The 25721-nt window shown below is 45.8% G+C and overlaps 2 protein-coding genes and 1 long non-coding RNA gene across 6 annotated transcripts in view; 1 reads left to right on the top strand and 2 right to left on the bottom strand.

Annotated features, from left to right (window-relative positions):
• Positions 1-306: 306 nt before the first annotated feature.
• jph1a (junctophilin 1a) lies at positions 307-22858 on the bottom strand. Of its 3 annotated transcripts, none has more exons than XM_019871873.1 (9): positions 22760-22844; positions 21679-21779; positions 20811-21015; positions 20174-20622; positions 17456-18224; positions 7321-7439; positions 2763-3511; positions 2034-2130; positions 307-1746 (listed from the first exon to the last, which is right to left on the bottom strand). In XM_019871873.1, the coding sequence occupies exons 4-8, from the start codon at positions 20550-20552 to the stop codon at positions 2050-2052; spliced, it is 2097 nt and encodes a 698-aa protein (XP_019727432.1). In that variant the 5' UTR covers positions 20553-20622; positions 20811-21015; positions 21679-21779; positions 22760-22844; the 3' UTR covers positions 307-1746; positions 2034-2049. The 3 variants fall into 3 exon arrangements, with proteins under 3 accessions (XP_019727432.1, XP_019727435.1, XP_019727433.1); XM_019871876.1 differs by having other exon boundaries at positions 2763-3403; XM_019871874.1 differs by lacking the exon at positions 21679-21779 and having other exon boundaries at positions 22760-22858.
• gdap1 (ganglioside induced differentiation associated protein 1) lies at positions 21786-25425 on the top strand. Of its 2 annotated transcripts, none has more exons than XM_019871879.1 (6): positions 21786-21952; positions 22702-22894; positions 23648-23821; positions 24033-24127; positions 24200-24314; positions 24396-25425. In XM_019871879.1, the coding sequence occupies exons 1-6, from the start codon at positions 21794-21796 to the stop codon at positions 24761-24763; spliced, it is 1104 nt and encodes a 367-aa protein (XP_019727438.1). In that variant the 5' UTR covers positions 21786-21793; the 3' UTR covers positions 24764-25425. The 2 variants fall into 2 exon arrangements, with proteins under 2 accessions (XP_019727438.1, XP_019727437.1); XM_019871878.1 differs by having other exon boundaries at positions 24393-25425.
• Positions 24534-25721, bottom strand: part of LOC109517009 (uncharacterized) — a 35014-nt gene continuing 33826 nt past the window's right edge. Inside the window, exons 3-4 of the long non-coding RNA XR_002168463.1 lie at positions 24704-24759; positions 24534-24624 (exon numbers count right to left, since the gene is read on the bottom strand). This is a non-coding gene — a long non-coding RNA (uncharacterized LOC109517009). The remainder of the gene's footprint in view (positions 24625-24703; positions 24760-25721) is intronic.

The following is a 25721-nucleotide window of genomic DNA, read 5'->3' as shown; positions in this document are numbered from 1 at the left end:
TTAATTTCGCAAAAAGTGGATGAAGGGAATTTAATCAAATGCCCTTATCTTATGATTACACGTGTGAACAGACACAAACAAACATTTCATCTTTAGTCATGATAGTAAACCATATAAATAACCTTTTTTTGTTGTTTTTTTTTAAGTCAAAGAAAGTCACGCCTTAGCTGCAAAGGAGATGACAGGCAGTTCCTGCAAGGAGAGTTGACTCATTAAAAAGCACGACTAAGCAGATGACAACAGTCACCAGTAGCCTGCACACTATTAAGAGAAGGATGTCAGCTCTCAACATCCTCATCTTTGAAGAAGGTAAACAGTAGTACTGTTAAAGACTTTTAAAGGCATCATTCTCCTTTCCCCCACCCAGGGCCGCCACATTCCCCCTAAGCGTCAAACTGAATAATTCCAACTTCCCGTCCTCCCCAAGTAGCGTTTCGGTCGCTGCCGCAGCAGCCATTGCATCCGAGAATAAAATAATGGTGGCCAGTGGAGAGAACACAGATGGAATTCAAGCCCAGTGGTGTCGTGGAGGCATGTGTCGCAATACATATTCAAACATTTGATTCGGATTTCAATAAATAACAATAAGACCTTTGTTAACACCACTCTCGACAGCCCGCGTCAATAAACTTCCTTTGCTAGCTGTCAATCAACATCAAGGGTAGGTAACATTTATCCCATTTCATTGGGGCCATTTCAGTCCTCTGAAGTCTATTAACATATATAACAACAGAATCAATGTTTTTTTATTATTATTATGAGAATGGATGCCAAAATGTTATTGGGCTTTTTCTTAGAGTTTAAAAAAATAAAAATAATTTGAAATCTAGGCCAAATCAAATGCTCTTTGGAACGGTGTAATGGCCCACAAGCAATGGGTTCCCCACCCCTGCGATAAATTATACTTTAATAATAATGATATAATTTATTTTTTAGCAAAATATACTCCAAGTGCATGAAAAAAAAACATATTGCACTTGCATTTCCCCCGCCCAAAAAATACAGCCCAATCGGTGTGTGAATTCCAAAATAAAAGTGTTACCACCATCCCAACAACAAACAACAAACACAATATAATAAAAAGAAAATGTCAAAACAGTACCATGCAACGGGGGCTTGTTCTGAGCAGTGCTGGAAGGAGCTGGATAAACATGAAGATCTTTGAAAACAGTAAGACTGGCGAGTGACCGTGCTAGCACTGACTTCTTAGCAACAGGCCCGGGCCAGCTTGCCGTTGGATGAAGTGGTGGGAAGCCCCTCGCCCCCCGAAAAACGCCCCTCGTGCTCCCACTGCGACTGTTCCGCACCTCACTCTCGCCCCGCCATCGTGGCCTCCCGGCGATGGCAAAATAGAAAGGCAGCTGTTTGCTCCCGTCATCTAAAAGTGCAGCTCCACATTCTCTCAGCAGCAAAGTCCGTCAGGCCGCCGCCTCGTCCGGCTGCAGGGGCCGCTGCTCGCCTCAGCGCCAGCGGGTTGAAATGACTTCCACTATGTTTGATTGGTTTAGTATAACTCAATAGACACAACATTTCACCTCAGATTTTTCCAGAAGCCCAAAGGAGTGCTAATTGGCAGGGGTGGTCCATGCGGGGCCTGTGACAGGTCGGCGCTCGTGACGCCTTCCTCTTGTTTCTCTGCGGTGTCATGCTGTAAACCAAACACCTCCGGCTGCCACCGTGACTCGTCGGCGCCATTTTTTTTCTCCCAAGGCCGGCGATGCAATTGCACAGCTTGCCGTCTTTTCGCTAGAAACACAAACTTTTTGTTTCATTCACAATCAACATTTGAAACCTGGATTGATAAAATTCATACCGTGCAACCTCCAAAGTCAAACCCAAACATTCGTTGAAGCAAGTTGACTTCAAAATTGATAGAGAATTTTTTTCTTTATTCCCCGTGGGTGGAGTCAAATGCGGAAGTACGACAAACATAACAGGAGCATGAAATCAACCTTGCCATAATTTCGTAATGTTGTTCAACCTCTGGAGAGCTTTGGAGGTTTCACCTGTACATTGCGTCAAAACAAACTTACCTAAGAATGAGCACTATCATGTCAGAAAATGGACAAATATAATTGCGAGGCCGATATTCAACAGCATTACCATCGCGACAAGGATGGCGTTAGGACCCTGTAAAACAACATGAAATAAAATACGGTAAATGATGTGAACTACCACAAAAATATGACCTCCTAGCTGCCGCGTGAGCAGCGAAGTGAAGACAGTGGAGCCCAGCCAATTTTGTGGCAGTGCCTAAACATCACTTGAGCGCTGTCACTTTTCCTGACAGCAGAAAACGTCTGCGTGTTCATAAACGGATATGGCTCGTGTTCAGTAGATCAGTGCGTCATCTCGAGCTGTTATATTTCGACGCGACAAAATGTGGCGCACCGATCACTTGGGGCGAGAGGACGACGTACCAGAAAAAGCTACAGTACAGCACTTGGTAATCCCTTGTGTTAAACATGATTCCTGCTCACACCCCATGTTTGTATGGTCAGCTGTTTCTAGGCAGAGGTCATAAAGCTCCAGAATAACAGCCCCATTGGCCAAGGAGAAATTATATTCCAGGCACGTTCATAAGGCTGTATAAATGTTAAATTTGGAAGTCACAGGAAGTCACGTATTTGAAGGAAGTCACTCCAAAACCAGAAGTGAGAATGAAAAAGGGCCCCGATTGCACCACAGTCATTGATATTATGTACAAAATCGATCGACTGCAAAAAGATAGACAAAATGAGTGTAAAAACAGGAAGACTCACTGTTTCCGCCGTGGTTTCTGCAATCTCCATACTGGCTTTCTTTGTGTCTGCGAGGCTCTTTGGCTTGAGGGAATCTTGCTTCCTGAGTTTCGGTTCGCCCTTGCTGTCCCGTGTGGAGGCCGGCTTCGGGGTCGGGGTCGTGGTCGGGGTCGGGGTACCAATAGACCTGGGCTGTGGCGGCATGCGTGCCAGGGCCTGCGCACTAAGCTCTTGCTCCGGGTCCTCCTCTGGGTCGGGCGGTGGAGGGCCCTTTACGGGCGCCTTGACGTAGTAACTGTGGTACTCCGTATGGAGCTGGCCGTTGACCGGGACGGAAGGGGCACGTGCGGGGGAATCGGGCGGAGGGCTCGGCTGTTGAAGTTTCGCAGGTTTCGGGGGTGCCTCGATGTGCATATGAGCAGCTTTGGGGCCATCGGGGACGGACATTCTCTCCTCTTTGTTTGGCTTCCTGCTCGAACGGTCATCTTTGCTGTGTTTATGCGCCGACTTCTCCTCCTTGCTTATTTTATGGGAAGGCTGCTCCTCTTGGCTGGTTTTTCGGCTGTTGCTGTTGGCAAGATGGCCTTTCTTCTTGTTGGAGTGAGGCGAGTGTGGAGGCGAGCCCACGGGACTATTCAACGGGGAATGAGGAGGGGTGGTACCTTTGCGGTAAAAATGGGGAGAATCGCGTGGTGAGTCGTCTTTCTTCACAACGGGGACCTCCTTAATCGCTACAGGCTCTTTAAACTGCTGTTTTACGTAGTCGGGCCCTGCACAAGTGACAAAGGGGATTGAGTATAACATTGACATCAACAGAATCATCCTGTACATGCTTTTGCAAATCCCATGTCTTCATATTGTAAGCCTAATTTTCTCACGAAGTAGAGCAAATTCACTCTAATCATGGGTTTATCCATCCGCGTGACTATAAATGCTGAGAAAAATCCCGAAGATATCTGCCGATTTTCATTGGCGATTATTCATTAGGAATTCTTTAGCCATGCATTTGAAATGACAGAACTGCTCTCATGTTTTTACCCCCCCCCCCAACACATTGGCAAGCTCAAATATACGACGGAGTAACACCAATACAGAGAGCAAAAATAAAACATAAAATCAGAACAGCTCACTGATGGCTTGGGAGATAACCAGATCTTGAACAGAGGCCAGTTCTATTTAAAAAAAAATGTTATCCAGCGTCCAAGAACTCATACTGAGAGAGCAGCGGCCTCTTATCTAACTCCTCCTGCCTCATGTGAGGTTTTAACGGTAAACTGCACAAACTGCATTGTTGCTTTCAAATAAAACTAATGTCTTAAGGTTTTTTACATATCCACTTCTCGGGCAGTCTCCGACATTGAGATTGTATTTTGACAATAAAAAACATGACTATTAATATAGAAGATGCAGCTTCAACCCACAGTAAAAAGTTTGGTTGTTTCCGACTGATGCTCCCCTTTACACAAACGCAGAGCAGGCTACTTGTTTGGAATTTTCATTGTGTCCTTGAATAAACTCAGAAACCGAATGTAAATGTCCACCTGCATGTATGAAAAATCACACTTAATTTGTCACCTTGTACTGTGCTGCGTTGATGTTAGACTGTGAGAGCAGACTTGTCGTTTGCATGTTGCCCCTTTGATCAAATGAGTGTTCAACTGACGAATGGACGTGGACAAAATTGGGTCCATAGATTCCGTTTTTCTCTCGAGCTTGACTGTGAGAGCAGACTTGTCGTTTGCATGTTGCCCCTTTCGATCAAATGAGTGTTCAACTGACGATTGGACGTGGACAAAATTGGGTCAATAGATTCCGTTTTTCTCTCGAGCTTGACCGCTCATGGAACCATCGCCAGTAAGTCCGCAGTAAAATTGAACTTTACATTGAAGAACTTGACTTTTTAATGCCATCAAATACATTTGGAATGAACTAGAATGCAGTTTGGAGAGACGTGCTACTGGAACTGTCATGCACTGTAAATTTACCAAGGTCAGCATGACGAAGATGGGAGCGGGGGGGGGGGGGGGGGGGGGGGGGGGCATTATGTTAGGTCGGTGAAACACTCTAATTGCCCCTAGGTGTCATTGTAAGTGTCAGTGGTAGTTTGATGGTCTCAGATTTATTAATAACCAGTCTGGGGCCTTGCCCTTCCTGTCACTCACCCAAAGTTGGCTGGGATTGTCTCCAGCTCACTAACAATGGGACGAACCAATGCTGTGTCATTCAATATAACTGCGGATTGCCATGAAAAGGGCATTCTCATTATCTTCTTTCAATTTTCATTTCCTTTGAACGCAAAGCAGTACTTTTGTGCACATGCAGTATCCTCAAAAGTCAACGTTGAGGTGCGACACCTGCTCCCGGGACTCATAAGTCGCAACTGCTCATATCAGCTTCCAGCTTTTATGACGCCACCTGATTGCGCTTGAGTGTACCTTCACTGGGTCAAACAAGGTGGAGCGTGATCCCCCCCCGCCTCTGGTGACCGGCTGAAGGAAGGGACAGCTGCGCCGCGTCAGCCATGCAGAGGGAGGGGCGGCGAGAGCGGGCAAAGATGCCAGTTATGTCTCCATCAGACAGCGGCAAACCCACGTTGGCAACCAATATAGCCCAGTTAACGTCACCACGGGGGGCCACGCCCACCCTCACCCTCAGCGCTCCCCTCCAGAGTGCTGTGTGTGAACCAATCGTAAAGGTCAGGGTTCTGTTCGCTGTGACCCTATTTTTTCCCTTTTGAAGTGGACACTCCCAATGTGGGTGATAATCTGCGATGAGTCTGATATGTCAATTACAAACAACAAGGGGTTTACAGCCCTGGTTGCTACCCGGGAGGATTGAGCATGAAAAGCTGAGCGACTGGGGAAAAGTGCTAACATTTCCACTGCAAGGTAGCCAAAAACGATGTAAAATGTGAAGGAGTCGATGTAAAGTTGCGCGACATGACCACAATGGCACAACTTTGCCAAAATTTAGTCAAATCCATTCGAAGATATTAAGTACTTTTCAAAAAAAAAAAGTTTTCTCATGATGAGCACAAAGCACAATGCGTTCATTTTAATGAAACAATTCAGATAAATGTAGGAGGTGCGTCATTTGGATTATTAAATCTTGGTTGAGTCATTTTAGTTCACCGAATATATTCAAGCAGACGAGGTGCTTCATATTTACACCGTTAGTGTGGGCGGGTTCCTTTGAATGCTTCGGCGATGATACAAAAGCTCGTTCTGATGTAACATCAACGGACAATGACACCACCACTGAAGAAGGAAGAGTGAATATTGGCTGGCTTTTATTTGCTTGGCCAGCGTGCACGTTCCCTCTTTGAGGTGGTTGTCATATAAGCATAAAAAGAATAGGGGCGTGTGTTTGCACTCAAACATGCAGCCAAAGGGCAAAGGGACCCAACAGCAAGCCGCAAGAGCATTCTTGGTTCCGGGACTCTGTGATGTCGCCGTGCCCTGCACACTTTGATGAGGACATTGGCCGCTCTCTCATTCATGATCTCACTGGAAAGACAAGGACACCCTCTGCACACACTTGTGGAAATGTGCGGATCCCTCCTGCGGCCGTGGCATGACCGCCGGTTTCCACAACACGACAAATGGCTCCACGGTGTTTGCGGCCGGAGCGGAGCGTCGCTGCGGCTTAGTGGAGGGGACACGTTCAAATGAGTCCCATTGTCAATGTGTTGGTCACTCACTATTTTGTGGTGCCTTCTGGCAAAGGCCCAAGGTCATGCGGCTCAAAGGCCTAAATATACTGCACAGTCTGAGCGAGGGAGGGAGACACGCCTCGCTGCTACACAGCGGACATCACACAGCTCGTGTAATGAATGGGTTTGTTTTCTTTCATGTACAATTATTTCGAGGCTCACTACACAGGACCGCAATATGAAATAGATGATGAAATTAATACCTACGGGTGCTGAAAGACTTTCTCTCTTTTTATATATATTTTTTACACTTATTTTTGGCAGGTTCGATGTCTTCAGACTTAAGCTGCTCAGAACAAGCCCGAGAGAGCACAGACAAGGCTCCCAGGCAGAATTCAGCTTTGTCTTTGGCACAAACACAGCCTTACATTGTGGCACATTTGTAACCCTCCTCATTACTTTTCATCTGCCATTTCAGTGCCGGAACACAGAAGCTGACACTTTTGTGCTCCCGTTACAAAGAGTCAGAACCGCGATGGCGCGGTAAACCTCAATAAAGACGGTTTATTTGAAAATTTTGTGACTAAAAAGTACACTCATGGCACAGCGACAGTGTCCTTGCTTGTGTTTCTGCTGCCTCGTCTCTCAAGTTCGCTTTCTTTAAATAGCTGAAAAACGTACGTACCATAATGTATGTCTTCACAAAGTGGACGGCGGTGTTTGTTTACTTAACTGCAGATGGGGTGGCTGTCCATCTGCAATGTGGGGTTTGCATTTTGGGAATAATATTAAACAGGGCACACTTTGTACCGAATGAAGCTGGAGTTTAAAACCAACACCAAAATCATTTTGGAGAAATATTTTGAAATCATTTGAAACTGTACATGTATAATGCTAGACTGTTTTGGGGAGGCTGTCAAAGGTCACCTGGTTGATAGAAGTTTGGTGCAAGCTCCCGAGCAACCGCTCTGGCGATTTCAGCATCTTGGACTGCAGAGATGGCGGCTTGGTCTGCGGCCTCGCTCTTCGTCCTGGCATGGGCCGTCCTAGAAAGAAAACAGAACATTGGAGTCAGCTAACACTCAAAGCCAGCCGTTTAATCTGACATACAGTACATTCTTATACAGTATATCACATAAGTGAGTACACCCGTCACACTTTTGTCCATATCATCTTTTTGTCTGGCTTGTCTTAATGAAGAGCAACGAGCATCAGAAACGTCTTTGCCACATTGAACGTCCGGTGACCAGTATGCGATTGTGTGAGAGAGGCGACACGAATGTTAAAAGACCGTGATTCCCATTCACACATGATGCCTTGTAATACGGACAGGTTAGATGACAACGAGGAAGGGCAGCAGCTAACTGGCCCCGATTTGGACATCCTCATGAAGGGGTGCCCTCACTTTTGTTGCCAGCGGTTTAGACACCAATGGCTGTGTGTGTTGAGCGAGTTATTTTGAGGGGACAGTAAATGAACACCGTTATACAAGCTGTATGCTGACTACTTCACATTGCAGCAAAGTCTCATTTCATTTCAGCGTTGCCCAATGAAAAACAAAAATAAAACAATGCTTCTCGATTTGGCTTCTTCATTTCATTGGAACTCGTCTTTGAGAGCTGTATCTTTTTTGGGGAGGCTAACACAAACCCCTTGTGCTTGGATCACACATCCAAAGCCAGATTATTATTATTTTTTTTCCTAAATGGAGTGAGTGGTAATCCAGTCCGCAGCAACGTGTACTACACATGTGACAAATTCCTAAATGGTCTACAGTGGGCATGGATGCAAGGGGGAAAAAAAAATCGACATGCACGCTAATGCCAACAGTCAAGAGAGGTAGCAAATCCTCAAGCTAAAACCATCACATAAACCTGGCTTGTGTCGACTGTGCTATGGCCACGCTCAAAACTGCCAAAATAGGGGAAGAGTGTTATCTTTGGGGATCAATGCAAGCCTAGTGTGAGCAGTGAATATATGGTAACGTTAACAGGACTCCACCACGATATGCCACTGTGCAGAAATACAGCACGTACGTCAACGGAATTCCTCCAAAAGGGACCGAATCAGGCAGCGCGTCAATGAAAGCCTGCGGAATTCGAAGGTCATCATGCGCTGAAGACACGTATCAGTGGAAGCGCAGACAGCTGTGCCCGCTAGCCTGCTTAAACTCCCTCATCCATCTTCCTCTCAACATGATTCCCCTCTTCTCCGATCACAATCACAAATACATAATGAAAAGAATTTGAATTTGTTTTTGCTAGTGGGAGCAGCACATCGAGCTCACGTTGAAAGACTTTGGGTTGCAACCTCAACTTTGACCTTTCTGCGTGGACTTTACTGTTCATACATTCGTCTCTCCATTCAACACCGCTTATTCTCAATCTGGTTGCGGGGCTTACAGGACCTAGAGCCAGCTGACTTTGGGTGAAAGGTGGACTAGACCCTGAACTGGTCGCCAGTCAGTCGCAGGACACATATAGAGACGAACAACCATTCACACCCAACATCCACACCGTCACTGAGTGGGAACCGATCCCACGCTGTCCGCACACAAGTCAGGCGGGTGAACCACGACACCATCCGCGGCTCTCATCAACTATTTAACTATAAATAACAACACCGATATAACATGTCATTTAATTCCCACACACTTCTCCTTCCCTCTCTCCATCTTTCGGTCAGAGTGACCCAAAGGCTCGCTATGTTGAGGGATGTCCTGTTTTTGAGCAGCACTTTATTAAAATGCATGAGGAGCCATATGCCGGTGGCTCGGTTTCCTCCCCAGAAATAAGTTGGTGCATGACCCGGAGACAGAGGACACACGGGCTGTATTTCCAGCCAGACTGCATGGTCTCCCGAGAAGCTTGCCACTGACCAGCTGCATATGAAAATATAAAAATAAATTCACAAAGAATTGTCTGTGTGACCAGTCCTTTTAACGCGCAGTACTTTATTTGTTGCTGTGTGAAGCAATGCTATACACTCTGAAAACCATTTTATTTTTTTGTTTTTTTTCAAATGAAAGACCGGAGGGGAAACAACCACTTAGACTACATCGAGTGGAACATCAATAGCCCAACACAATCCGCTTGGCCACTTGTTGCCAGGCAGACTTCTTGGGCTTCAGTCACAACTGCCACATGGGCCAATCAAAACAAAAACGGGAAATGCCGCGCAAACCAATGAATGCCAGTTAGTTCATCTGTTAAAATTCCACCATTGAATCACTGCTCTGTACTCCATGCAAAACAGACTCAATCAAAGGACTAAATGTCATCAAATCTCATGGGGCGGATACATGTGACTATCCAAACTAGCCATGAAGACACGTCTACGGTTACGACGCAACTAAAACGTGTAAGCCCAGGGACATGTGTCTGACTATTTCTGAAATGTGCGAAATGCGTGCCTGTGTATGAGCAGGCATGAAAGAATTTACAGAGCATGGCTGTGATATATCCATACGGGACTGTAACAATTCCCTTTAGGTAGCGCATATTAGCAAGTCCAGGAAGCGACACAGACTGTTCCCAGACGGGATGTGTGCGGGTGGGAGGTGACAGGCAGAGAAAGATGGGAGTCACAGTGGAGCGGAGTGACTCGGAAGGTGAGAAAACATGAACGCTTAGGGAGTCGAGATGGTGACGTTGGTTAGTTGTATCCCTGGCAAGGCTTCGTATCCCGTGACGGATGTTTTGGAGTAAACAAATTCATCCATTTGGGGGCATAACGACACTTTCAAAATTCAGGAGGACGAGTCTCCAGATCAAGAATGACGCTATCACCCATTTCTTTATTTACTTTCCTGCCTCTTCGTGTTGCCCTTTTGCAAACTACTGCCTCATACAGGTTCATCTCAATACTCGAACAGACTTCGAGTTTAGGCCACACGAGTTTTCATGGATTAAGTGCTCACAATATAGCTTCATGACACAGCCACTGGTTACGTGTTGCTCTTAAATTTTTCAACACGTGGTATTGGAGTCATTCAAGAGTCACTGAAAGTAAACATGTTACATTCATTTAAATTTACAGTACTTGGATTATGTTACCAACTACATTTAAGGCTGTACCGTCAAGCACAGATTCAAAATGACTTGTACACTTGGAATTCAGAGGACACACGTTTGCTTCTGCACATAACGCAGCACCTGTTCACGTCGTCTTTCGAGCCCCGCAGGCACCTTGCACCCTGCGGTTGTGCGCCGGTGTTGGTTCCGAGCAAATTAAGGCGCAGCGTTTCAATGTGAGGCACACACGCACGGGGCACGCACGCAAGCTCCCACACACGCGCACTGAGCACTTCTAAATTTACTCGCCGCTTCCATTTCAGTCCGTGCTCGGAGCATTCCTCCATAAATATTTAAGTGGCCCCAATGAGTGTGCATGTCATTAAGCTTCAGTCCATCACTCATCAACTGGACTGCGGTCGATGTGAAGATGCTCTTTCTCACACACATGCTGACACGGTTCTACACCCCGAAGCCCCTCCCTCTCCCATCTCATTTTCTTTGGCCACATATCGCCCCTCCGTGCAGAATGGTCAGCGCAATGCTGACTGGTCCAATGTATAATAAGCCAGAAGATGAGTCTTGACCCGGACCAGGGATAAACATCCGCTCTCGAAAATCTTTCATTGACTTCCATCAATCTCTTTCATCCCCTCAGATAATAAGGAAATAAATCAATCCATAGCTTTCAGTAGATTGTGAGCTCAGATTTCAGGGACAGACACCACTTGAGAAGCTCCAGTATCATGAAAAACAATGAAAGGATCTCAGAAATCCTCAAAAATTTGGACATACTGTTTAATAGACACTTTCGGGACAAAAACACAGCACGCTGTTGCTCATAACGTTGAAAGAAAATGCTTTCCATCTTTCCATGAACTGTGATTTATTCTTGACAGAAACGACAGCTGGATATAAGTTTTCAAAACTCTGTTGTCCCTTTAACTCCTTGCTGGACCGATCAATGCGGCACATGGAGAAAGAAAATCTTTAGTTTGAAAGATATGCCGCAGATGCCATCTCCTCTTTTTTATTCATGCTAATTCAGGATTACCAAAGCGCAACTAATGCTATTAGAGATTAGCCAAAACCAGCGCCCGAAATGATTCCTAATGTATTCTTGTGATAAGGTCCCACATGACCAGGGGGGCACATGGGCCGATCACTGGCGTAAAATAAAATGGGGGGAGACGATTGCTGTTCCGAAGCGATAAGGTAACATCACCCTAAATAAAGAGAGACCATACTTGATGTGAAATCTAACAGGGCGTGAACATTTTACCTTGATTTTTTTTTTCTTTGTACAAAATACCGGTATGACAATAGAGCTCCCTGGAACAACTTCCCACTTTTACTCTTTCGCCTTTTTACTATTTGCACCAAATACAAACCACTCCACAACTATCAGAGACAGATTAATGTTTGTCGATGGGGTTGTCCACTCACGAAAGATGTCTGCACATGTCACTGCTCTCAAACCAAGTGTGACGCGCATGGATTTGCGTGGCGCACTGGCACATGTCGGAGGCTCGCAAACATGCGCCCGATCTTGGCGGGTGTTGTTGAGAAGGCGACACCGTATCTCCCGGCTGGGATGATCCCTCTGCTTTTGGTGAGGGGAGGGACTTGGGCTAGCTGCACAGATTCACGTTGCTTTTTGTGTCAACGCGGCTGGTGAAAAATGAGCACAGCTGATGCGGCGAATGACACCACAGAAGGGGAAAGTGCCGACTGCCAGAGGAAAGGGGTAAACCGTGCAAACAAGCGGGTGGATGGAATGAAAAATCGGAGAGGGCCGAAGCCGGACGCAATTCACTCGAGTTGTTTGAATGTTTTTAAAAACCCTGGAGAACCCACGGGGACAAATTTGGCCCCTGCTACTCAAATGCTGCCCTTAAATCCCAAAGGGTCAGATTTGGCCCTAATCCTAAATTAGGATTCATTGAATATTTGAAAAAAAAATTTTTTGGTGTTCAGTGAACATATAGCAGTCATTTAATGTATAATAACATCATTTTCCAAAGAAGAAAAAGGTTCTTGGGTTCTCCAGGGTTAACTTGAATGAAGCTTTTCAGCCAAGACCGACACGGCAAACTGGATTCCGCCCCCAATTGACAAGAAAATAACTTTGTGCTTTGTCACCCACCGCTTTTTGACCATTTAAATGATGTCATGATATGATAGCAAAACACTCTGTGCCGGTCAGGCAACTCGTCGTCTTCACATTGGGTTATTGCAAGCAAGCTCACGGTTGATTCATTTTTCATCTTGATTGTACGCCCGCTCGGGGATGAGCAGCATTTGTAAAAAGACTCCTCTCAACTCTGCTACTGACAAACCAAATCGACAAATGGCGATTGGTGAGCAACAATGACAGCAGTGATGGGATATCCATGACGACCGGCAGCACCAACACTTGAGCAAGCGCGCCAACCAGGCATCTGGTGCGTATTAATGAATTTGCAAATGAGCAAAACCCACGTAACAACCGAGCGCATGTCTCCAGTTGTGCCCCGCCGTGGCAACACACAAGCATTGATCCTCTATATTTGAACAAGTGCCACTCCACTGCGTGTACCTTGTTAAGCCACAAAGCTTGGAAGAGTAAAGGTCACATTGCCAGGCAACCACTTCAGTTTAAGGAACGTTTTAATCATGGTCGGAGCATGCGCAGGCGTGCGCACACGGATCACAATCTGCGTGCGTGTGTGATTACGAGAGGGGCCGCATGCATCACAGAGGGATGTTGAAAAAGCAATGCCGTCAAGCAGCCATAGAAGCGAGCGATAACGCCGTAATCCAATCCAGCAACATCTGGAGCCACAGTGCCCGAGCCGGCCAATCAGAGTGGCTGGATGGAATCGAACTGCCACCTTCAAACAATTGGCAGTGTCGTTTCTTCACTTCCCTCAGCGACATCTCGTGTCAACCGTGAGCGGTTAAGATTGATAGAAAAACATAACATCCTGCCTCGTGCTTGGCGGAGAAAAGAGGAAGGAAGCAGTTAATCAAAACAGGTAAAAAAATGGAGAAGAAAGAGCCTCGTGGGGAATTTCAAGGGAATATTATACAGGAGTTTATAACGACTCCACATGACTCCCCTTTAATTATCCTCCCGTGCAGCTGGTTGAGTCACCCCAGTATTCCTTAAGAACTATCCTATGAACGATCACCAGCCGCAGCCGCTCAGTGTAATGGCATGTTGGCGAAAGCTAATCCCATCATTGTCACTTTCGACCGAGCCCGGCAGTCTTCCTGGCATGAAGCTTTCATATATTGTAACTGACTGTCAGTAAATCCTGTTGCAACATATAGGAAGGGTTCAAAAAAAAGTTGAGAAAGGGGGTTTTTGATCGGCGGCGCAGCCTGGCGCCTGATAAATTCCAACACAATTCAATGTTCACAATCACAGTGATTGACAGGCGACCATTACAGGATTTGTTTGACCTTTGGATTTGGGAAATGCCTTTTTCACCGGACGTCCTTATTTTGTTCATGAGAATTCACCCGTATTGGTCCGCTACCAATTGTGATTTCAAAAGAAAACTGTGAATAGGCGTCTGGTTCTGGAATACTTGCCCACATTACACTCCATGTGCTTTGATTCCACCCGCAATAAATCATGAGAGACGAGGGTGGTCAGCGAGTCAATTATACACGAGGTTGCAATTCACGTTCCTGGCAAGCCACAACAACTCGTACTGTACATTTTGTCACTTCATAATCAGAGAACGTCGTCGTGCTTGTACAATTTGCGTGGAGCCACTCCATGAAAAATAACAGAAACGATGTTCCTCTCTTATTCGGAGAGGACGAAGTTAGCGCTGCCTCAATGGAATCTGATTGTAACCGTTTAGGTTGCATGGTTAAATATAGAAGAAGAGCGACATTGTTTTCTATTCAAGCTCCAGAATATTTGCTGAAACATACACACGTACTTAACACACATCGCATTTGGGAGAGATGACAGCAAGAGGGAGATGGCGGCCTGCTATATCAGTGGTGTATATATTCCTGGCTGGTGCTGATAAGTCAACTGATGCCTTGCCTTATTTAGTCAGTACACACTGTGCTGACACACGCTGCAAGGCTCTGTGTGTGTGCGGGAGTGTGTGTGTGTGTGTGTGTGTGTGTGTGTGTGTGTGTGTGTGTGTGTGTGTGTAAGATTGGAAACAGACTTGACACAGTACGTTAAAACGGTTATTTGAGCAGCACATTTGCCTCCCATAGTTCACACGTTCCAGTACACCGGGAAGCTTTTTTACTTGTATAACAAAATGAGAATTATCGTCCATTTGCCTGTTGCATAAACAAGCTCATCCATTATTTAATGTGTTACTTTTTATTTGCAATCTAAATTATTAATGTGACTAAAGTCTTTCTTCTCTTTTGCTACTGTGATCCTACGGCACTCAATGGTAAACATGCATCGCTGCAATTTGACAAAAAGTTTGGACAGTAGGCTGCTTCCCGCTGTTGTACTCAAAATTTAATATTTTGTTTTATTTTTATACACTATTTTCCAAGAATTGATATATTTAATTTGGGATGTTTTTTTCAGCTTAATATGTGATTTCCATTTGGTGTTTTTTTTTACTTCTAATGTGTGTGCTAAAAAGATGTCAGAATTAATTTAAAGTACTTTTTTTTTTTTAATACATTAATTTGTAGTCTCATATTACCATCCGCCAGTTGTGTACAAAGCAGAAAAGACAATACTCGTCTGTAAAATGACAGACTTATAATCTACTAATTTACAACCTAAGAAGTCGAGACAACCACCTTTGTAGTTTTAAAAACATATTGCATGCGGGGAATACTTGTCATCAATCTAACCTTCTCTTCGTGGCCAAAATAAACCTTCGATAAATATCGCTCATGCTCTTGAGAAGCGAGCTGCCGGTTAATCTTTCACCAGGCGGCAGAGCAAAGAGTGCAATGAAAAGGATGCACATCCTTCTTCACCGTGGAGAGAGTGATGGACCGTGCAGCCACTGACACGGTGCGCGTCGATGAATAGATGGTTCATTTGTTTTTATTTTAACGTACACCATAACATTTGTTGATGTATTTGTGTTTAGACGTGATATTGGTGATTGTAATATAGATTGCTTCTGAGGACCTTGGAAAAAAAAAAGAATTGCATATTACATTGCAATCGCAATCGTGAGTCAAGAGAAAATAACAATTGCATTACTTTTCAAAATTGTCCAACCCTAAAAAAATAAATAAATAAATAAAATATCCACCCATGTACAGGGCGGACATTCTCACCCCACACACAAAGTTCCGGGCCAAGATTGAAAGTTAGAACCCACTGCTGAGAGACAGACGTGCTCGGCAAAGGCTCCACCTGCCCTCCTTGTAACCGTGATATTTTCTGAGAAGACAATCGATCCGTGGTCCAACTGCATTCCCATGACCCCCACCCACAATCACTGCTGATAGTCACAGGGTCACATGACCAGAAATGAATCAATATGGGTGCATCCTCTGCCATGCAGCGCATCATGAGTCTTATGTAACCTGCTTACAGCATCGCAGTCTGTCACTGGCTGTTTTTCTTTCTTTCTTCTTTTTTGTGTTTTTTTCATACAAGCATCCTCTCAAATGAGCGGCACTAAAACAACAACGTTGTAAATCAAAACAAAAGAAAACAAAAGAAAAGCTCGTATTGAGCTTTGCAGCTGCACATGCAGAGTAATTTGATTACTCACTGTCTCAGTAGACTACAAAGGGAGCTCTGGCTTGCTTGCTGCCATAAGCACTTCGCATCAAATCCAAGGCTTGCTACTGCGGCTATGCTGGCGCCACGAATATCAGGTCATGTGTCTCCTTCTGCCTTACACCCTTATTCCAATACACAGCATTTATTTGTGTTTAGTCTGATGGTTACACTCAACACATCATATCAAAAGTCTGAGCTGTTTGGAAAACAGTATGTGGAAGGTTTGGTGTTAAGCATGTTAAATCCGCATTATGTAACCCTCATCTTATATCCCTGAAATCTGCAGAATAATGTCTCCCTGAACTCGCCAAAGTGGAATTCTATTCACAAAGAATGGCTGAGGCTGCGGCACCGTGCAACATTTTTTTTTTTAATTCAAAGAGGACTTCAGCATTTTTTTTAAAATGCAGCGAATATTAAAGAAGCATTTTTTTCTATAACCAATACGTTGAAAAAACTCCATTCATCACACAAAATGTACAGCGCGGGTTCCGCTCCGTTGCTTAGCAACACGACCGATCGACTCATACATCGCTGTACTTCCGGAGGCACGGCGCGCATGGTCTAAAAGCACGTCTGGCAAACGGAAGCAAATCTCGCTCAACTTTTAAAAGGGAGTCTCCCAGACCAAGCTCAACTGAGACTGTGAATTGGCAAAGTCGACGATGTTTCAAATTCTGGGAGTTGCAGTGCCGTCAAGAAGGAAACGTAACATTCGATACCCTCCAAAATTGGGATGGGTTCTTCCTCAGCAAATGTGCCGTTGGCTCTAGAAAGAATGATAGATCCTAACAAAGCAACCAATAACAAGCCAGCAAAACAATACATTGCACCTTTCCGCAGCTTGTATACACTGAGCCCCCAAGCTAACAACTCAATGTGGTGACGGCAGCGGATGTCAAAGCGATGCTCTCTATCTACATTGAACTGTGTCCTGGCGGGGGGTGAGACACCGCTTTTTTTTTTTTTTTAATGAAAAGGTCACGTCTCATCCACCTGTTAAAGCCCATATGCCACATCAGAGCAACACTTGGCAGGGGGTGCGGCTCGCGTTGTCGGGCACACGAGACGCCGTTGGCACAGTTGTGGATACGACCAGACAGTTCATACACAGCACACACCGGGAATGAAAAATATGGGTAGAGAATAGAAACAGAACCTCTTGCAGGGATGATGAGTGTGGTTACACAAAAGCCGTTGATGGATATAGGTCAAAAGCGTTGACAGCCTTTGTCCAGGCCGACATAACGGGCTTCAGGACTTGTATGCGGATGGCCAACGAAAAGGCAAAGTAGCGTAAGAATAAAAAAGAACGCTCTACCTGGAAGCTGCTATTTCCACTTTACTCCTGGCGATGGCCGCTGCCCTCTGCGCCCCCTCGACTGCCCGATCCACCTTCTCTTTGGTTTTGGGGTTCTTCAGAGGAATCAGCTGCTTCCTTATTCCACGCACCAGCACGTTATTTTTGTACTTCCCTTCTTCTTTGGTGCCATCTGGGAAAACTGTGCAGCCGTAACCATGGCGCTTGTTGTTCAGCCACTCGCCCTCGTACTTCATCCCATTGGATCTCTCTGAAACGCCAAATCCGTTGCGCTTGTCGTTCTTCCATTCGCCCATGTAGGTCTCGGTGGTGGTGGCGTCCACGTGGTCCTCCAAGAGAAGGTCCTCGTCTTGCAGCTCGCCGTCGCCGATGGATATGGTGGAGTTGGCGTCGCTGGAGCTGATGCGGCTCATGGTGGCGTCGCTGCGCGCCGAGCTGCGCTTGCTGGAGATGGAGGTCCGGGAGTCGGACTTGCGTAACTGCCGCAGGCTCCCGAAGAGGGAACCCCGGCGGAAGAGGCCCTTCTTCTTGCCCGTCACCACCTCGCTGTCCGAGTGGAAGTTGAGCACGAAGCCCCCGCGGTTGCCCGTGGGGGTGTCTGCAGGGGAGGAGAGGTCCTGCAGCACGGTGCCGTTGCTCTGCTCGGAGCGCAGGGAAGCCATGGATGTACGTAAAGGCGAACGGATAACAGTCGCCATCCCATAAGGGACGCTCTGGCGCACGCCGTAGCCGTGGCGCATGCCGCCCATCCACTGGCCTTGATAGGTGCCTGAGGACGGGGACAGACATTGTGTGTTAATTACGCACATAGTATGACCACGGTTCGCCTCAATTTCAATGTTGGACCTTTTTCATGAAGGTAGCATACTGCATTTCCACCATGTAAACAGGTTTTGTCATTTTGCTACATGCCTGCAGAATTTCCTTGCAGCTAATCACTGAATCAATATTTGCATGAAAAGAGAACACGGTGCACGAAACATAGACGCTGCATAAAATGCCGAACCGAAAATTCTTTACTTATTTATTTTACGCTGGGCAGCTATACCTAACGTGGTGGCCAGCAATTGCACACTGTTATTGCTAAGACTCGTCACATATGGGAAGATCAACCGGAATGTTTCCTTGAGCATTCACCTCAAACAAAGTCGTTGGATGAAGGTACTGAGGATCACTTGGGATGTGAATCACTGAGCTCTGAGCCTATTTTCAGGCAGCCGGTAACTCCCCCACTGACAGTGGGCACATTCACCGCTACCAGTTTGTCTCCGACCACAGGGACGGGCTATGAGTCACACAATGAGAGGAATGCTTCATTAAACCCGTTTGGTGTTCCCGAATGGCCCAATGGGCTACGAGCGGCTCCTCTGCGGCGTCATATTACAAACCGGATCTCCAATGGTAAGAAAACGCTTGCTGATCCAGAGCTTGCTAGCAACGACAATGCAATAATCCACAATGTTCACTTTCAGAGGAGAAAACGATCTATTGGTCGGGACTGCAATTTAGATGGATAAACAGTGTGAGATTAAAAGGCTGGCGCTGCGCTGAAGTTCAATTGGGTGACCCTGCAGATTCAAGTGATCAGGATGCTGCGGGGTCAGACAGCCAGATGTTCTCTTTATCCTCTCGGATCAGCTGACTTCCCCAACGTCCCGCCCCTCCCGGAACTATCGCCGCCATGTGGGCGGCATCATTCCGCAACATATGGCTGCAGATTGTGATGTGGATGCTCACAAGTCACCACGCCGGTTGTCGTATGGCCAGAAATGACAGCGACAACAACGTGCACACAATGTTCGATTCCTTAAGAGCTTAGTGATGATTGCTTATACGCCTTGAAGTGAGACTATCCATATCATACCAAAAGCATGAGTTAAAGAAAGTCTCTTTTCTTTCTAAACTTAAATGGCAGTCATTAGATTAGGTTGAACCATCAACAAAGAAATTTCTGTTTTTTTTCGTCCTCAAGGACCATGCTGTTCTTCATTCTAGGACTGGGAAAACAGTTCCACTGTGACACATGTTTAAAAGAGATGACGTTCTCTAACAAATATAATTAAAACGTGTCTTTGCTTTTTTTTTTCCCTATTGCAAATCCAGTTTTTGAGATGAGTTGTAATTCATAGTTACGACGTTTTGGTTAAAAAAAAATCCACCAGTTGCTAAATGTAACCATTAATTCGTAAATATTCATAAAATGGTAAACTTTTTTCAAAAAGTTATTATGACGAAAACCATATGTGCCAAAGAACAAATCAGGGCAGATTGGGAATCAGTGAAAAATATATATCGGAAAGTTTATCTTCCATCGCTGCTTAAAAAAATCTAGTAAAAAATGATGACCATTGTCATGGGGGAGGGTGTGAACCATGCAGGGCACTAGTTGTGTTTATTTGTCTCAAGTTTGTCTTGCCCCCAGTTTGGGGTAGGCTTCTGCTCCCCTTAAAACCTTATGCAAGCTCTCGAGAAAATGGATGGATGGATGGATATTTTGCATTCGATTTTTTTTTCCAGAAATAGCCCTGGGATGACTTTAAAAAAACTGAAGCAGCCGCCGCGAGGCAAAATAGTCGCAAGTGTGGGCATTGCGAATGTTTCCAAGCGGTCCCCCTTCCCGTAACGTGCTGTCAAATAGTGCGTGCACGCGTTCAAGTGCAATGCGCAATCATCTCCGGATTCACTCAGGGCGCTCGTTCGCGCAACATGTTGCCTCACCTCCATCGCCGTAGGTTTCGATGCCATATCCATCTTGGAGCCCGTTGCTCCAGGTGCCGTCGTATCTCGCAGGTGTGTTGTGGCTCTGCCGGACGCCGTAGCGCCCCTTGAAGCCGTGGCTCCACTCCCCGCGGTAGATCCACTTGCCTTTATTCTCCACGCCCAGGCCATGCCTCTTGCCCTGGGACCAGTAGCCCTTGTAGGTGTTGCCACTGGGCCAGGTGTACACGCCGACTATCTCGAAGCCGTGCGACCAAGAGCCCGCGTACTCGCCCTGGCCCTTGGGTCCGGTGCAGATGCCGTGTCCGTGGGCTTTGCCATCCTCCCAACCCCCGCAGTATGTGCCGCCATCGTCGAAGTCGAACCTTCCGCCCGTCATTCAGATGCAAAGCTGGGGGGGAAACGGCACGACCGAGGCAGGGGCGTCCAGGACCAACGGGAGAGGATGACTGGTGGAGGAGAAAACGGTAGAGAGAGTGGTGATGAAGATGATATGGATGGGGAGGAGGTGGAGGATGATGACGAGGTGAGCCTCCCTCTTGCGTCCTCTCGTGATATTTTATAAATATATATATATAACTATGCCTATTAAATAAGCTTCGGAAGTGTGAAGGTATGAATGGTGGGCGTCATTTACCGGATCCGCGCACCGGCTTGTTCGTTGAGTGTGGCTGGTCTCCCCACTCTCGCCCACTGGCCACCGAGGGAGGGAGGAAGGAGAGAGAGATACCCCTGCTGGACAGGGTCACCCGGCCAATCACACGCGACGTCACCGCAAAGATCCCGCCCACTCCTCCTCTCCCATCTCTGATGCATCACACTCCCTCCTGCACGAAGATTGACTGAAATGTTATACAATAATATATCAACGCCATATCCAGGCCAAGTGCACGCTGCTTTTACTATTAATTTCCTTCAAAACAAAGTTCAATTTACTACGACTGCGTTCAAAACGTCATATGACTGCATAAAGACCGATGATATGACTACTTTTAAGAAGTTTAAAAATAAATACATGGGCAACTTCTTGACAAATATTGACTGATCATTTGTCTTTTAATATGTAGTTCATTATTAGAGGTACTGTAGTAGTGCATGCTTTCCGTACGTCTTCTCAATGTAGGTTCCTTACAGGTGTTCTACAGCGACATCTGGTGTCACATGTACTGACTACATTCTGGATCTTTGGTATCCTGTGTATAAGGGCCCTGCGATTGGCTGGCAACCAGTTCAGGGTGTACTGCCCGAAGACAGCGCGGGTAGGCTCCAGCACGCCCGTGACCTTCGTGAGAAAAAGCGGATTGGAAAAGGGGATGGATGGATGTATAAGGTCCATCCATGTGCTACTACGCTTTGTCCTCACACTCCTTACTTGTAGGACCACTACTAGATTGACTGAGTAACGTTAGCCACGCAATAAACGTAAGTCGGTGTAGGGTTATATTATTTATTTAATCATTCAAACAAAATAAAATGGCTAAAAATATATATTGCGAGAAACAAACCTAATTGAGATTGGTAAGTAGTACTACTCCCTGCCAACAGGGGGTGTCTTGAGTCAACTTGGGCATTGTCGCCTGCTTATCTTCACTTGTCCCCGGTGCCCCTCAAAACGAAAAGATGGAGGCTGAAAACAACTCGCAGTGCCAAGACGAAAACGCGGCTCTTGTGGAGAAGGACTCGGGCGAGGAGGCGCCAGAGCGGCGTGACGCCGTCGTCAAAGCAAACGAGCCAAAGTTAACACTTTATCACTGGACACAGTCGTTCAATTCACAGAAGGTAAACGTCCCCCTTTTTCAGCACCAGGCGTCCACGGACAGCTCCCGATTGAAGCTCAATTGGAGACGCCCGCGTGGTGTTGACGGACACCTGCGGGATGTAACGCGTTATCTTGCACTCGTGTTCTGTCACTGAACGTGTTTGAATGGAACATCAGCGTTGTTGTTTGCGTCCTTGGCTTTTTTTTTGGGGGCATTATTTCCCATGTTGTGTACAATATTCAGTGGTAGGAGTAATGATGTACAGTCCTACTTCGTTACTGTAGCTTTTTCAGGTATCTGTACTTTACGACGATGCATTATTTACTTTGTCATTCTATTTGAACTTGCCACTCCTTATTTTGTCAAAATAGGTTTGTTACTTTTTTTCAAATACTTAATAGATAGAGGTACTAACCAGGTAATGCCATGTAAGATTTTGATTAATTGAATGCTATCTTGGGGTGCATTAAAGGCAAAAAAAAAAAAAAAACAAGTACAGAAGTACAGCAGCAACATGGTGTAATGTAAACCGTGGAGCATGAACAAATGAAAACAGATTCAAATAAGCAAGATATTAACTATCAATTTAGGATTGTGTTCCCACTTACAAAGTAATGTTATGATGTCACTGTAAAACCAAGTTCGTCATTCACCAAGGCCGGTCTTTATCTGACAACATAAGGTAGCCCATTGTACAACTGCACTGCATCAGACTAGAATTGTGTTTTAAATTTTTTCATTTTGAAAACATGTCTTTTTTTCCCCCAGGTGCGTCTGGCCATTGCAGAGAAAGGTTTACATTGTGAAGAGTATGACGTGAGCTTACCACTCAGCGAGCACAATGAGCCGTGGTTCATGCGTCTCAATCCGACTGGCGAGGTGCCCGTCCTGGTTCACGGAGACAGCGTCATCTGTGACCCCACACAAATCATGGACCACCTCGAGCACAACTTCACCGAAGGTAAGATTACAATGACCGCGGCACATTCATATAAATCACTGCAGGGTTGCGCTTTTTCCTTTTTCTCATCAGTTATGTTGATTTCATGTTTGTTGAAGGAGACATATTATTCATTTTTCTTGGCAAAATACCCCAACTGAGCAATAATTACAAGGTTTGCCCTGCTGAAAGCAGCTCGTTTGAGAGGGTAGCCTTGTAAAGTACATTTTCCATCATGTGTCCCCTTTCAGTTTCAGTTACATTTGTTACTGTTTCTATCATTTCCTTTTGGCATGTACCGGCCCATGATAGCGTTATCCTGATGGCTTAAGTGGAGAAAAAAAATGTATATCTGGTAAGCACGGATTCATCTCACATACTGCCTTGCCTATGTTTTTTTCTACGCAAGCTAAAGGTGTAGTATTTTAAAGAAAGCCATTTGAGCATTTATTCAGCATCCTTGGTATCTACCACATACTAGTCCGTTCTTTGCCCTTACGAGGACTTAGTACAACAATTCAGCGCACTTGTAGAATAAGTGTGTATTCCATGAGTGGTGACATCTTTGGCCTACAAGTACTCAATTTTAAACTGCATCCCCGTACACGGACCTTAGTGACATCTTTGGCCTACAAGTACTCAATTTTAAACCAATTTTATACTGCATCCCCGTACACGGACCTTCAGGTGGATATCAAGGATATCGAATCAATGCTCAAGCGGCTTTCCATGGTCTTCTCCCTTCCGTTTCACTCTCCTATTCTTCACCTGCAGAGGGCACTCCGAGGCTGATACCAGAAGAGGGAAGCACATACTACCACCGAGTGCAGCACTACAGAGAGCTGCTGGACTCACTGCAAATGGACGCCTACACGCATGGCTGCATCCTCCACCCTGAGATCACCGTAGACTCGCACATACCTGCTTATGCTGCCACAAGCATACGAAGTAAGCCACAATGGCCTGGATTCAAGTCACCTCTGTAATTAGCTGATGTGCTTTAAAAAAACAGAATACATTCATATTTCATAAGAAACATGCACAAATGAGCATTCCGAAACACCAGCATCATTTACTGGATCTAGTGTGTTCTCTGCCCCAAATGCAGAGTCATGACCTCCTTCTCCTTTTTTCTTAATTTTTTTAAAATATACTATAGCGCAAATCCTAAACACAGAGTCAGAACTGAAGAAACTAGCAGAGGAGAACCCGGAGCTCAAAGAGGCTTATATCGCAAAACAGAGGCGCTTGAAGGTGAGTCATAAAAGTTGTCTGGTTGTCAGATGCACGCTACCCCTTCCGATCTGATTGAATTGCTGTCGGCAGTCCAAGTTGTTTGACCACGACAACATGAAGTACCTGAAGAAGCTTCTGGATGAACTGGAGAACGTGATGGATCAGGTTGAGACGGAGCTGCAGAGGAGGGAGGAAGAAACACCGGGTAGCAATGAGTAGGATATTACGCAACGGCGCGGACGTTCAAAAGAGTATTTGTAAAAAGCAATCTTCTCTTTCTCAGAAGAAAACAGCCAGCAATCGTGGCTGTGCGGCCAGTTCTTCAGCATGGCCGACGTCTCGCTGGCCGTCACCCTGCACCGCCTCAAGTTCCTGGGCTTGTCCCGCCGCTACTGGGGCAACGGCAGCCGCGCCAACCTGGAGGCCTACTACGAGCGTGTGCTGGAGCGCCCCGCCTTCAGGAGAGTCCTGGGCCACGTCAACAACATCCTGATCTCGGCTGTGCTTCCGGTTGCCTTTCGCGTGGCCCGCAAGAATGCGCCGGTTATTGCCGGCACCACGCTGTTGATCGGTCTTTTGGGCGGAGCCACCTACCTGGCCTTTCTTTACATGAGGAGGAGGTTGAGTCTGTCCAGTTGGGGAATGTGGAGCTGAATTTAAGAGATGGCACAAATCCCGCATTTGTCAAATTCAACTCAAATTGTATTCATCTAATAAATAATACGTATAATGAACCGGTAGCACGCAAAATGAATTCAACCCTTCGACCCGTATTCGACCCATTTGCAAAGTTAAACTCCACACAATAAGGCCAGATGTGCTGTTTCTAAATAAAGTCTGCTTGCAAAGGCGGTTGAATATTTTGAGTGCAACATTATATACGGTACTATGCACAAAACTTTGGCCGCCGTTAGCTTTGTTGCTGTCATTTAGTACTTTCTACTTCATAAAAAGTAAGTAGTATTATGAAAAAGGGGCAATCCAGATGAAAATTCAGGTCATCGTAGCATTGGACACCCAACAAAGCCGCAGGTGGTTGTTGCATATTGCTGTAACTAAAAACAATCCATCATTTGCAAAGATGTCTTTATGTTGAGGACATGTAGTCATATGCTCAAATCAGCATTTAAAAGACACCCCAAAAAACCAAAACAATACCACAAGCTAAAGTGTGATTGGTCATAGGACAAGCATGTACCAAACGCTTCTTGCATTAATCGCCAAGGAAATGCATTTCTTGGTCAATTTCAAGCTGAGCATTTTTGAGCAGCCATCAAAAAGGCACCTGTGTGAAATAAACTTTCTTCTAAACACTCTCCCACTGTCTCCTCTGCCAGCCAGCGTAACTGACAACCACCGGACGAATGTCCACTTGGTCATCTTGTCAGAAGCTCTCTCTACTGTATATGACCGATTTTTAAAGACGACACATTCCCAGACTCTGGATGCAAGTGAAAATCGACAGGCCAACACTGACATGGAAGTATGGAACATGACGACTAAGACCACTCAGGTGAGCGTCGAGCTGCACATAAAGCAGACACATGTTGGACGCCCGCAGCCTGTCTGGCCTGCGGGCTCAGCATCTGGTAGGCTGCGTATTGTAGCTGTC

This window comes from Hippocampus comes, unplaced genomic scaffold (assembly GCF_001891065.2).
Source record: "Hippocampus comes isolate QL1 unplaced genomic scaffold, H_comes_QL1_v1.1 scaffold487, whole genome shotgun sequence".
Taxonomy (NCBI): Eukaryota; Metazoa; Chordata; class Actinopteri; order Syngnathiformes; family Syngnathidae; genus Hippocampus; species Hippocampus comes.
This window is presented reverse-complemented; position numbering and strand designations above follow the sequence as displayed.